The sequence below is a fragment of the Zosterops lateralis genome, assembly GCF_965231275.1.
Source record: "Zosterops lateralis genome assembly, chromosome: 4".
Lineage (NCBI taxonomy): Eukaryota > Metazoa > Chordata > Aves > Passeriformes > Zosteropidae > Zosterops > Zosterops lateralis.
In genome coordinates this window covers 16,722,895-16,736,594 of record NC_139765.1, presented here as the reverse complement: position 1 = coordinate 16,736,594, position 13,700 = coordinate 16,722,895, and the positions used below count along the sequence as shown (strand labels likewise).

The 13,700-nt window shown below is 45.2% G+C and overlaps 1 protein-coding gene across 10 annotated transcripts in view; it reads left to right on the top strand.

The window, feature by feature from the left end:
• Window positions 1-3,413: 3,413 nt before the first annotated feature.
• Window positions 3,414-13,700, top strand: part of BICD1 (BICD cargo adaptor 1) — a gene marked incomplete at its 5' end in the record, with an annotated part of 180,508 nt that continues 170,221 nt past the window's right edge. For all 10 annotated transcript variants that reach the window (XR_014589848.1, XM_083859355.1, XM_083859359.1 and 7 more), the window contains one exon: window positions 3,414-3,626. Coding sequence is in view for 9 of the 10 variants with exons in the window: in XM_083859355.1 (XP_083715481.1) it covers window positions 3,414-3,626 (213 nt within the window). The remainder of the gene's footprint in view (window positions 3,627-13,700) is intronic.

The window sequence follows — 13,700 nt, the reverse complement described above, 5'->3', positions numbered from 1 at the left end:
TGAAGGTCATGCACAGGGCAAAATGAAGGAGAGGTAACAGTGCGGGATGATAGGCTAACCTTTAATAAGACCAGGGCACGCTTTTTGAGCTTGGAGGGGGGGGGCAGAAAATGTAAAAGCATTGTAGCAGGACTTAAACCAGAGTGAGGTGATCACACCAGGGCAGTGGAATTATTTAAAATGCCAACATAATTGTTTTAGGGCTCGTAAGTGAGCTCCTAAAAGTACCAGAACTGGGACTGAGACCAGAGCTTTGCTGGCACCACTGTACAGTAACTTGAACCCAGAGTTTATCATAGGCACTCCAGAAAGCCAGAGAACTCCCTCAAAGGAGGTCCCACTGCCTCTGCTATGATATAATCTCTAGGGAATGACCACCTTTGGGTCATGCTGCAGCACCTCCTTCTTTAATGAAGACTTTGGCTAAAACGTAGATGCTATTTATATTGTAAGGTCATCCATCTTTTCTCATCTCCACAGAATCAGGAATCAGCCAAAATCATAGCTCCTGATAACAGGGAAAGGAGCTTGAATATTTTTCAGATCCACCAGTGACCTGAGTAGGCCATTATAAATACATATGGAGGATCTTGACAAGAGAATGTAAGTGCTAGTGTACAGGCCTAAGAAAAGATAGGGAAGTGAAAGGTGGGATTCACTCAGTTAAATATGTAGGTCTGAATGTATCCATGTGTGTGCTGCTCAGCCCAGGTGTAGTCAGTGCAGAGAAATTGACAACAGACAACAAAAGTCACCTGACAACTAGGGACTTTTCAAAGAAGACTTTAAAAGAAGTTTTCTAAAATAAAGACAAATATCACCAAAGAAGCCAAGTTTGATATTGCTTACATTTAGGAGGCAAGAAGAGGGACTAGTCACAGCAAATCATGAGTGTCTTGGTGTTTTCAATTCAGAGTAGTTTGAGGACCTCACAGTCACTGTGCACTGCTGCACAGGGCACCACACATGCCCTTCACACTGCACTTTCATTTGAGGTGTTGCAGAAAACCTGACACCAGATTTCCCCTCTGGGGTGCAGATGTTCAGATGTGTGGTGAGGCTGCCCTTGGGTTGTGAGTAAGATTGTCAACCAAATGATGTTAAGTGGAGATACGCCAAGGCTTAGCTGTAGGTATCCTGTTGCTTCAGCCAGTTTCCACAGTATCCTTGACCCAACAACTCACTTTTAGCACTGGTCGCAATATTTGCTCTCTTATCCATTCCTATGCTCAATAAACATTTCCTTGCACAGTGGCCTAGATACAAAGTTGAGAAAGACTATTAGACTACAACTTGTAGAAGCTCTTGAGACAACATTTTGCTTCTCTTTTGAATTGTGGGGTTTTTTTTCCTTCTGATTTGTGGAATCTTTCATTGTCTTTTAAGAAAAGGATGTTGAGGTTAGCTGTATCACGGGAATTACAGTTGGGATGCTGGTGTTCTCCTCTCTTTTGACATTCAGTCATCGATGAGAGCCACTCACTCTTCTCACTTATTAATATTCACACTTATTTTTTTCCTATTAATATTCACACTTCCTTCTACAGTAGATTTAAAAAAAAGAGTGCATTTTGGAAGTGGTTTTCAAGCTAGAAATTGTCAGAACTTTGCTTGCTTCTTCCACGTATGCTCTCTAGGCAATGAGAAATGCAGGCTGTGCAGGCTGTATTACAATGTATTAGTAATGTATGTATATATATGTATATGTATGTATATATATGCATGCATGTATATTTATAAAACTGATATATGCCATGTACTGTATGCATATATTGTATAACTAATGTTAGTGCTTCAATTTGCAGATCTCAAAGAACTTCACTGAGCAGTCTAATAATTTTTACCTATTTCTTAGTCATGGGGAAGCCATGGTAGAAAGGGGATGTGGCTTGTTTAAAACCACATTATCAGGTTAGCAAGAAAGGGAATCTATGTCTTTGATTTCCAATACAGTGCTCCATTGGTGGGCAGCGACATCCATCTTCTCACAGGTAACTTCTATTTAAAACAAACACCTCCATCTGGAAATTCTAACCCAATTCTCAACCTTTAAAAGAGTAAATTTAAAAATAAAAGTCTGTAAAACGTGAAAAACAGGTCCTGCTAGTACTTGAAGCAAAACTTGATCAATATCAATTCAAGTCTATTTGCAGGCCATAGTTTGAAGAAAGAGTAAATTCGAGTTTAAGACTCTGAGTACAAAAATAACCCCCCCCAAAAAACCCAACTACAACATTGATCCAGGATGAACTCAGTCTTCCAGTTCAAATATGTAAAATGTGCCTAATTTGGTGTGTTAACTTTTTACTGGCAGACTTCGTAAGAGATCAGTTACTGTCTGTCTGCACCAGTCCAATTTTATGCTGGACAAGTAGCATCTGTCTTTCTGCAGCCAGTATAAAGTCAGCATAAAACGGACATAATCTATGCATCAGGTCCTCCGGTTAATTTCACAAAGAAACAATGGTGCGACCGCATCTGAGCTGAATCAGTTTTGTCCTGCTGTCTAATCAGTGGCACTGAGACCTTGTGCTAATGGTGATGGAAGAGCAGCCCGAGCCCAGTGCCCCGACCCCGCTGCTGTTTCGCATTCAGGATCCCTTGACCATACCCAAACGCACTCATTCACCGAGCACAGGGCAGAGAGCAGGTAACTGCTTTCCCAGTTTCCCGAAATTGCGGCCGCCCCCCCGCTCCCGCAGTTTGCTGGACTGCATCTCGCTTTCTATTATACACGCACCGCCGGCGCTGCGGCCATGGCTGCAGCACGCTGAGCAGAACCGAGAGGCGCTGACACGGCGGCGGAGGGGCGGGAGGGGACCGGCAGGGACGGGGCCCGCAGGCGCAGCGCCACATGCCGGCGCGCCGGCGCCGGTTCCGCACCGCTCCGGCGGCTCTGCCGCTGCTGCCGCGCCGCTTCCCCTCCCGCCCGGCGGCAATGCCAACCCTCAGGTCGCTGTCATTTTAAAGAGCGCAGGGGAGGGACCGTGTGGAAGGGAGGCGGCGGTGCAGGCGCCGCGGGAGGAGGCGGACGCCAGCAGCAGCCTCTCCGCAGGAGGCGCCACACGAAAGCGCGCTCCCGACCGCCCCGGCCTCCAGCGCGCCGCCGCCTCCCCGGGCAGCGGGGCTCGCCCGCCCGCTCGCCAGCCCAGGCGCTCCGGCCGCCGGGGCCGCCGCAGGGCCAGGGGGAGGCGAGCGCGGCCTCGCCGCGTTCCAGGCGGCCGGCAGGGGAGGAGAGGGCCGCGGCCGCGGCGGGGCGGACCCCGCTCGGTGGCGGCTGCCGCAGGCGGCCCCTACCCCCCATCCACGTCCCCGGCGCCGCCGCCGCTCCGGGCCGGCCGTGCCGGTGCCGCCTCTCGGCCGCGCCCGCCCGCCGGCTGCCTGCTCGGCGGCGCGGTAGTGCCGGCGGGGCTATGGCTGCGGAGGAGGTGCTGCAAGGCGCAGACCACTACAAGAGCGAGATCGAGCGGCTGACTCGGGAGCTCTCCGAGACGACGCATGAGAAGATCCAGGCGGCGGAGTATGGGCTGGTGGTGCTGGAGGAGAAGCTCACCCTCAAGCAGCAGTACGATGAGCTGGAGGCGGAGTATGACGGCCTCAAGCAGGAGCTGGAGCAGCTGAAGGAGGTGAGCCAGCCGGGGCTTTTGTCTGACCGGGGGCTGCGGGCAGGTGCGGGGCGCCTCCCGCCTGTCCGTGCCCGGCCCCGCGCCAGCCCCTGCAGGTGGGAGAGCGAGGATGCGATGCTCGGGCCCGGAGCGGCTGCGGGCGCCGGGAGTGGGGAGGAGGGGTTTTCCGGGGCCCAGGATCAGCCGGAACCGTGGAGCTTAAGGACGGATTACTCCAGATCGCAACCCCTTTGTCCTGAGAAATTTCCCCGGGGTCGCGTTCCGGCTCCTGCCGCGGGCAGCCTCAACTTGTGGAAACAGGCACTTGCGGCAGTGGAGGGTCCCCCCGATCCTACCTGCACCGCATCGCCGCGTCGCCCTAGGCTTTTTTAGGAAGAGCGAAGGAAACAGTAGGATGAGAGCTGGGCCAACGCAGTGCATGAGGAGTCGGGATCTCTGTAAACAGCTGTCTGCAATGCGTGAGGAGAGGGACAATTCCTTTTGAAGTTATTTATAGACCCGCTTTATTCTGCCTGTGAGGGGAATCGCTGCCATTGGGAAGGGGCGGGGAGGGTGGTATACAACGGTCTCGAGGGTCACCCATCAGTGGAAATTAAACTTCTGCGTCGTGCTGAGAGGGTAAAGTACTCGATTGGAGGGGTGATTTGCGGTTATCTTTCAAATGTGTTTTTGTGACACTCAAATTATGAAGTAGGTGGGTGTTGTACCTTTTCAGCTCTGGTAAACATGACTCTGAAAAATCATCACTCTCCCTGTGTTCATCCTTAAGGAAAGTAACTTGAGACTGTTAACAGTGCACCTTACCTGGGGGGATATGGAAAGGGGGTGTGTGCACAGGTATGCTGCACTCACTGCTCTGCACTTCACGCTGTTTTTATACCACCTCAGAATGTAACTGACTAGGTTTTGTAAACAGAAGGTAAAGCATCAAACAGATATTCCCCCAAATTTAGAATGTATTTTTTTGTTCCACAAAAAACCCCAAAACAAAACAAAAAAACCCCTGCTATATAGAATGTGCAGAAATTCTGTTAGAATTAATGACATTTCTCTTAGAAACCATGAACATATCCCATATGAAGGGAATCCACTTAAAAAGCTAATTTATGTTTATATTTTTTAGAATACTAACTGATGCCCTTTTAGAAGTATTTTTAATAAAATAAAGGTTTCATTTTACTTGCAGAGTTGTGCTACAGACTTGGTTCAGTGTCCAGAAGAGTTGAGATCATTATATTTTAAATATAAAGAATAAAACTGTTTTTCAGAAAAACTTACTGATCTCCTTAAACTTGATCTCTGCCTCCCTGCCCCCTGAGCCTATGGAGCAGGCTCAGGACTTTTGAAACCAGTAATCACAGAGTGAGGGATAGAGATACATAATTTGGCACTGGCATGAAGGCAGTGCTGTTGGAAATGACCTGACAGTAACAGAGGAACAGAATTAAAAGGGGAAAGTGCAATGCAGTTTCTAGGGAAAAAAAGAAGGAGAAGACAAAGAGGGAGATAAGCAAAGCTACAGCTAGCTGTTATCCCATCATAATAATGTACAAAATAAGAGTGATGAGAAGCCAGGATGACACATGCATGTATGTGGGCACAGATAGAAGAAATAGTGCAAGGAACTGAGTTGAAATTATGAAACTAGAGGGACTAGTTAATGCAGTTAATTGAAATCAAAGATGGGCACAAACTCTCTTCCTGTTTACCTCCCCTTGAAGTCAGTGAGACTGAATGCTCTGGAGCCCAGAATATCTCCCATGGCCACGCCTTCATGCTGTGCCAGCTACAGCAAGAATACTGAGGGGATATTCTCAGAGGGAGGAACAGGAGAATCCCATAGCTTGCCTGATGCCAAGCAGGAATGGAGCTTCTCCAGTTCTCAATCCAGACCCAGGGTTCTCAGTTCCAGAGAGCTGCTCCTTAGCAGCAGGTAGGGCATCATCCCCCACCTAGGCTGCAAGCAATTTTTTTCTTGCTTTTAATCTTTACAGCAGAAACCACACTGATTCTTACTGCACATGCACCCTGCAAAGGAGAATTTTCTCTTAGCCCTTCCTGTTGCTATAATCTGTTTTCTGCTTCTGTGTTAGCACCTCCATTATGACAATTCCCTCAGCACAAGTCAGATCTGTAACAGTGAGACACAAGCAAATGGTGCCTCTGACAACCCCAGTGAGGCAGAATTCAGGTAGTTCAGGCAAATTGTCCTGTGGAATGTAGGCGTGGGACTGTAGGGTTCTGTCTGAAAGCTCTTGAGGGGGCAGAGAAGTCCAAAGACACATTTTTGTTCCAGTAAAGCACCATCCAAAATGTGTGGAGGGGGTTTTTTGTGTCCTTACTCCAGCAGACCCTTGCAAGAGCATGCTGCCGAATGGTAGGACATCAACTGACTGACTGACTAACAGAAATCTGTGCTTTGCTCTTACTTCACTGCACTTGCATCCTCTTTGAGGCCATATTGGGGCATAGAAATTAGGCCTCAGGTTTGTGTTAGAATAAGTAGTTCTGTTCTAAGGAATAGTAGGTGCAAGAGGGTGGCCACAGGATTATGTTAGGACAATTACCTCTTCTTCTGCAGACCTCCTCTGAACAGATTCAGCTACTGGGGTCGACTTTTTTTTGAGGCAAGTCTTTTTAACAGTTTTGTTACTGATTTCTTGTGTTCTGTTGTTAGGACCTCATTGAATTTATTACTCAGTTGAAAAGCTGCCTATCTTTAACTCCTCAGCCATGGTTTGGCAGCCTGGGATCTGAAGTCTTCTCCCATCCTCCTTAGTAATCCAGGACTTCAGCAGTCCTTTTCCATATAAATGGCAATACCTCAGCTATACAATAGTTTCCATCATTGGAGAGTGTAATGGGAAATTAAGGCCATTATAGGATGCTGAAGTAAAAGCAAATAACAATATATTACATTAAATATTAATACTTGTATACAGGATATATGCTATCCACCTTGCAATAGGAGTTGTTTTAGTAACCTCTGATGTTTCTTCTGCTGTGTTCAGAGGTCTCTGCTTTAGTCCAAGATTTTGATGTTTGAGCTATGAGATAAATTTATGTTGCAAACCCACTATTATTTAAAACTTAATTAATTTTCATAGGGTTTGCATTGTTTTTTTTCTCAGTCTGAAAATGATGTTTCTCCAGTCAAGTACATCTCAGTCTAGTAGAACTTTGGATCTTTGATGATGCACTATAGTTTCAGAGCCTCTGTTCAGAATGTTGCTTTAGCTGATGTGCCTTTTAATTTTAATTTTAATAAAAATTCAGAGACTAGGACTTGTTGCTGTTAGCCATGGGATTGAAGGTAGCTTGTTTTCATTGTCTTGCTGAGTTGGGAATTTACTTACCATCATATTTTATGTAAAACATCTTCCAGTGGTTTTATTATATCTGGTTTTACATGTTCACATTGCGTTTACTCTTAGAATGTGTGTTGTTAGTTCTATTTCTTTTAATGGGAGTGTAAAATGGCTCCATATTGATCTTCTTGCCTGTTTGCAGTAGCTGTCCCTGCTTTGGTATGGGGGCCCCTTCCAGCCTCAGCCATTCCATGATTCTCTGAGCAGCTACTGGGCACTCGTGGTCTGTAAGTTTTTAAAGCAGAAGAAATATCAGTCACATCTGCTTGTGATTAAATGGAGATGGAAGGCTTTTGGTGTCCAACTCTGCAAGAGTTAGGCTTGGGAAGTCCTAGCAGAGATTTCTCTTTGGGAATCAAATCATGGACAGGGCTGCTGTTCCTCTCCTTGACTCCCTTTCTGACTAATTTAGGCAATGTCTCACTTGGTTTCTTTGCTTTTGTGTATTTCATTCTATGGAGACAAACTCTTCTGCTAGGTTGCACACAGCACTGGCTATGTGATTTCCAGGCAGTTTGGTGCTTGCTTTACTTAAAAGCAAGTTACCCCTGGTAAATGAATGGAAACTAGGCTAGTGGTGAGTAGTCCTGTCCTTGGCAGGTGTTTGTTTTCTTTACATCACAGAAAGGTTGTATCAATGATTATGAAGTGCTTACTTGGTTTACGTATAGGGCTTCCAGAAGTAATTCTTGGTCTGTCTGAAAGAGCTTTTTGATGAGTAGAGGTGAAGGTCTCTCTGGCACCTCCTTTTCTGTTCTGCTCTTTTTTGCACTATTTCAGCACAAATGACTCAATCTCCATCTCTCCTCTCTTGTGAAGTGACGCTGCCCCTCCAGCTCCCCCACTGTTCTCCAAAACCTCTTGTCCTCCTGCTGCTTGAATCACCTCTGCCTCTTCCATCTTTGAAGTGTACATTTGGTGGGACTTCTCTGGATCCAAAAAGGCTGGAAGAGAGGGAGACTCCTCCCAATGAGCATCCCAAACACAGCTCTCTTAAATGTGGATTCCTATACCCACCTGTCTACATCACAGGATGCTTAGGAAAGTGTGAAGTGGCTCATAAATCTTGCTGAGATGTTCTAAATTCTCCCCAAAGCTGAATGTGTTCCAAATACGGATCTTGGGATGCCATCTCAGTATATCTTTACACCTCTTTCCAGTGACAGCATCTGTGGGCTTGTGTCAGATGAGGCGAAACATTTTCAGCATCTCATCCTGATCTCACCACTTTGTCCTTGGCACCTGCTTGTGTTGTGTCACTCAGAAAGGCTGTGCTGCCCAGCACCCAGCTCAGAGATGAGGACATTCAGGCTGGGGACTGACTGGCTGACTGACTGACTGAGGGTCAGGTCTGTGGCAAAGGATTTGGGAATCCTTGAGGACAGTAAGCTGAATGTTGGACAGCAATGTGTCCTGGTGCTGAGAATTCTAATGGAATCCTGAGCCTTTAGTGGCAGAAGAAGAGCTGGTAAATTGAGAGAAGTGATTATCACTCAAAATGGCAGTTGTTAATCCACATCTAGAAAACAGCATCCAGTTTGGGCTCCCTTAATATGAGAAAGACATGGAAAGACTGGACTGCATTCAGCAAAGGACCACCGAGACGGTCATAAGCTGAAGCACCTGCCCTGTGAGGAGAGGCTGAGGGTGCTGAGCTTATTTAGCCTGGAAAGGAGAGGGCTTTGAGGGACCCAGCATCAGCCTCAATACACAAACTGTATTGAGATGCCAGAGCCAGGCTTTTTGCAGAAGTGCCCTCTACCTCAAGTTGGAGGCCTGTCACTAGTGATGTCCCGCAAGGGATAGTACTGGGTCCAGTATTATTTTAACTTATTAATCAGTGACTTGGATGAAGGGGCAGATGCCTCCTCAGCAAGTTCACTGCTGGCAAAGCTGAGAAGAGTGACTGATACCCCAGAGGGCTGTGAGCCCTTCAGAAGGACCTCGACAGAGATGGGAAGGATGGGCACAGAAAAACCTTCTGAAATTCAGAAAAGGCAAGTTAAGGATCATGTACCTGGGGAGGGATAACCCCATGTACCTGGCTGGGTGCTGACCTGCTGGGAAGCAGCTTTGTAGAGAAGGACCTGGGGGTCCTGCTAGACAACAAGCTGTCCATGAGCCAGAAAAGTGCCCTTGTGGCAAAGAAGGCCAGTGGTGTCCTGGGGAAGAGCATTTCCAGCAGGTGGAGGGAGGCGATCCTGCCCCTCTGCTCAGCTCCATGAGGCACATCTGTAGTGCAGTGTCCAGTTCTGGGATCCTCATGACAAGATAAACATGGAGCTCCTGGAGCAGGTGCAGCAGAGGGTGACAAAGATGAAGGGACAGGAGCATCTCTTTTACAAGGACAGACTGAGGGAGCTGAGTCTGCTCAGCCTCGAGAAGAGACAAATGAGAGGGGACCTTATCAATGTCAATAGTATCTAAAGGGAGGATGTCAAGAGGATGGACTAGGCTCTTCTTGGTGGTGCTGAGCAATAGGACAAGAAGCAATGGGCAGACATTGTTGCACAGCAAGTTCTACCTTAACATGAGGGAGAACTTCTTTACTGTGCAGGTGACCAAGCCCTGGAAGATGTTGCCCAGAATGGTTGTGGAATCTCCTTCCCTGGAAGAAGGGAAGTTGGACTAGCTGACCTCCAGTGGTCTCTTCCAACTGCAGCCATTCTGTGATTCTGTGAAGGGTGGGAAGATGAGATAACTGACATAAATTGAAACTACAGAGGTTCAGACTGAATTTAAGGTAGATCTGTTTCCCCATGAGCATGGGCAGTCCCGCAGGTTTCCCAGAGAGGTTATGCAGTTTCTTTCCATGGGAACTGTTCAAGCCCCAGTTGGATACAGCCCTCAGGAACTTGGTCTGAGTACAGAGCTGATCCTGCTGTGGGATCAGCTGTGGGAGGAGGTTGCACTGGGGGAGAAAGGGGGCAGACAGCCATGGCCTTGAGCAGTGTGAAGACTCTTAAGGGTGTCCACTGTGCATAGTTAAATTTGAGTGGCGGGTTGCTGTGAGTTACCCTGTTTACAGTAATGTCCTGCCTGGAAACAATGACTGTCAGCAGGCCCACAGCCTCACTTCGTGCTTGAATTTCATTTTCTCTTGCTTGTTATTAAGTCTGCAGTGACCTGGGGTTACTAAGGGCAGATGTGCTCATTTCTCAGCAAGACAATCCTACATCTCCTTCTGCCATTCCTGCCCTTGTTCTGGCTCTCAGCTGTGCAACTGTTCATACTGTCACAGCAGGGTAGGAAACTAACCTCAGTTAAAAATAACCAAGGAGGGGTTGTTGCTGTCTGTAACCCAGATTGATTTCATCATCTGATTCAAAGTACCTCCCAGTGAACTGTTTTACCTTTGCCTAAAAGTAAGCACAAGGAGAGGAATGAATACAGAGAGAAGAGGGGGACCAGATAAGCTGCTAAAGTGGTACTGATGTTAAGAGAGATGCTCATCAAATTACATCAAGATTGATTCCTCCAAAAGGAAATGCATCATGTGCATTAGCCTACAGAAAACAAAAGCAGCTAGATTCATGTTAGGGAAAATTAGGACTATTGTTGGAGCTTTGGCAGCAAAGAAAAGTGTAGATGAACCTTTTGGTTTTTTTCCAGGGACCTGCGTTCCCAGTTGCTCTCAGTAATTGTGTTGTATCCTTAGCAGCCAGTACACATGAACATGCAATATTCAGCCAGCCCTTTAGCAGGGATGGTCAGCTTTCCACACTAGGGGCTCACATATTCACAAAATAAATTTAAACAGACTTCAGTTTGTTTTCTCCCAATAGGCAAATTATTTTCTTCATCTTACTCTTTCATCAAATAAATCTCTTTCTAATCTGAGCGATTCTGATTGAATCAGTCATCTGGGTTGAACTCCTCAGAGATAAATGGAAGCCACAACTGGATTTCATGTCATGGAAAAGTAAATTTTCCATAGATTTTCTAGGAAATACTGGATTAGTACCAAATCTAATATGACTGATTGAGGTGTTAATGGGTGAGCCGGACATTATTATTATGAACTACTTCCTGTGAAAGGCTTACAAATGTAAAATTGGGGGTCACAGGAGAAATTTTAATCTGAAGGTCCACATCTGTTTGGAATTAGGCCTTTTTATGGTGGATTAAAAAGAAATAATTTGCTCCCATCTTTCCACCTTCCTTTAGATGAAATACTTTTCCTTCCCTTCTGTGTTGCCTAGTGGATTTTCTTTCTCAGGATGTGTGTGTGCAGTCTGAGTACACAACAGCATTCAGGGTGAACACCTGGCTTTATTGAAAGTGCAAGAGAGGCAAAACAATGGTGGAGAAATAAAATTAGACATAAAACAGTAATTTATGAGGATTCATCATGGTAAAACGAGTAGTATTTTCAAAGTCAGAGTGAATTTGCATCTGGGCAACTTTTATATACCTTATGGAATTGGTAGTTGGAGAAAAATATGTGCAAGATTATGTGTTTTTCTGGCTGTATTGAGGGCTTCTAGAAGAAGAGCTCTCTTCTTGAGATTGAATGTGTTTTTTCTTCAGTACCTCATTCTCATGTTTTTGCATCAGTATTTTCTCCATATGGACAATGAGAGTAAAATCCGCTTGCTTGTGTTTCCCTCATGTCTCTGCTACATTGTAGGGCTTTGTCTCTGTTACAGATTTTCCTTTCCTCCTTGTCTGATACCTGAGGGGGTAATATTTAATTCAGTACAATTCTGTACTGTCCTTCTTTTTTGGGGGGGAGAGATGATTTTAAATTATAATGGCAGAGACTGAAAAGCATACATTAATTTCTGCTGAACTGTCTTACATTTGTTCCATGACTTTCATAGACCTCTTCTTCCCTCACTTCCTTGAAAAATCAAAACCACTCATTTTATGTGGGAGGAGGAAGAGTATTTTCCTAATTTAGAGGAATTGATACAGTGTGTAGAGAAATGAATGTGTCCTTTGTCCCTTTATCACTTGCATCACTCACAGCAGATAATTATGAGGAGAAACCAGCAAATTTTTGTACTGTACTGTGAATGCAGTCTATGGATGCAGATGAGCTACAGATGGAAGTAGCTGGGACTAGTCAGAAAATGAGAAATGTGCCTGAGCAAGGGCAGGTGCCTAAAGCTGAAGTAGGCAGGTAGAAATTAAGCTAGGTTGCAGATAAGTGTTTTGTGAGGGTCTCTACTTCTCTGCAGAAGGTAGTATTAAGAATAATTTTGAGATTATAATATTTATGTTTTTAAATTTCTTTCACTATCAAAGTTTAATTAACTTGGCAGTTAAAAGAAGGAGCAGGCCACTGTCCTAAATCTATGGTTTTGGGACAGACCTATGAGACATCAAAAGGCTTTCATTGAGACTGAAATGTGTCTGATCCTATTTTCTTCAATTCTCTTGGGGTTCCTCCCTCTCTCTCTGCAACCTCATTCTTGTACAGTGTTTGTCTCCTGTTCGTGATGATTTATGTACTTTTACATTTTTTTCCAATCTTTGCCCTATATCTTACTTAGTGTTCATTTGCTGCTCTCCAAGGTGTGGAACTGAATTTTTTATATTAAAGAGCCTTTTTGTCACTGTGTGAGTGTAAGAAATCTGGCCATTTTTGGCAGACTAGGTCTTCCATACTATGCTCAGATATTGTAAGGACATGAAGGGTTCCTAGAAATACTTCAAAATGTTGTTCTAGCATGGATTGAAGAATTAAATAACCAAGGATTTGTCTCCTCTGCTTTGTAGCAGCCTCACCATTAAAATCATCCTTGGAAAGATCACTTTTAGGGCAGCTTTAAAATCGGATTGGCTGTGTGGATGCATAGGAAGAAGACACCTTTCCATGAGGCTTTAGGAAACTCAACTCCCTTTAAAAATAATAATAATAATAAAAATATATATAATATGGTTTCTGGAGTTATTTATTTAAGCCCAGACAAGACAACTGATGTCCATGTAGGTTAGATAATGCTCTCAGACCTTTTGATCAGCACTGGGAATGGGGCCCATTATCCATGTGGTTCTGCTGTACCTTCTCCATCACCCCTGCTCCCCTGAATCACACTTAAGTTACCTCTGCACTGTCTTCAACCCATCTACACAGAGAGTAGTTCTCTAGCAGTGATAGAGACAACACTGCTTAGCCAAGGAGCATGAAAGACATCCTCAGTTACTAAAGTCAGTCACCTTTCACTTCAGTCAATCACCTCTGGGGACATTCCAGCTAAATTGTATAAATGTCATCTTCACTTCCTGGTGGCTTTTTTTTTTTTTTTTTTTTTTTTTTTTTTTTCTTTTTGGTCTGTGTTTGTTTGTTTTTAATTCTGTGATCTCTCAGAGCTTACAGGTGACACACAGGTATGCAGGGGCAGTGCCAGGCATTTGTATGCTGGGAAGTCTGTCCACATCAAACAGGCTTTCCTTGGATGCCTTAGTCACTCTGGAAGGATTTAAATGTCAGTGTACTGAGAATGAACTGCAAAGTGCTGTTTGTCATCACTGGTTAATGACTAATTCCCATGGAGGGAAGCTGGAAGCTGCTAACAGCTGCAGTTTTAACTTCTGTTTTGGATACTTAGAGGGGGGAACCCAGCTCCTAGTAGTCGTAAAGCTGAAATAGGAGGACATAAGCAAGTTTTAAGGGTAAAGATAGAAATTTGGGTCACGCAAAGGGAACAGGTGGCTTGATGAAATAATTAATTTGTAAAAGCTTGGCTGTTGGCCAAAC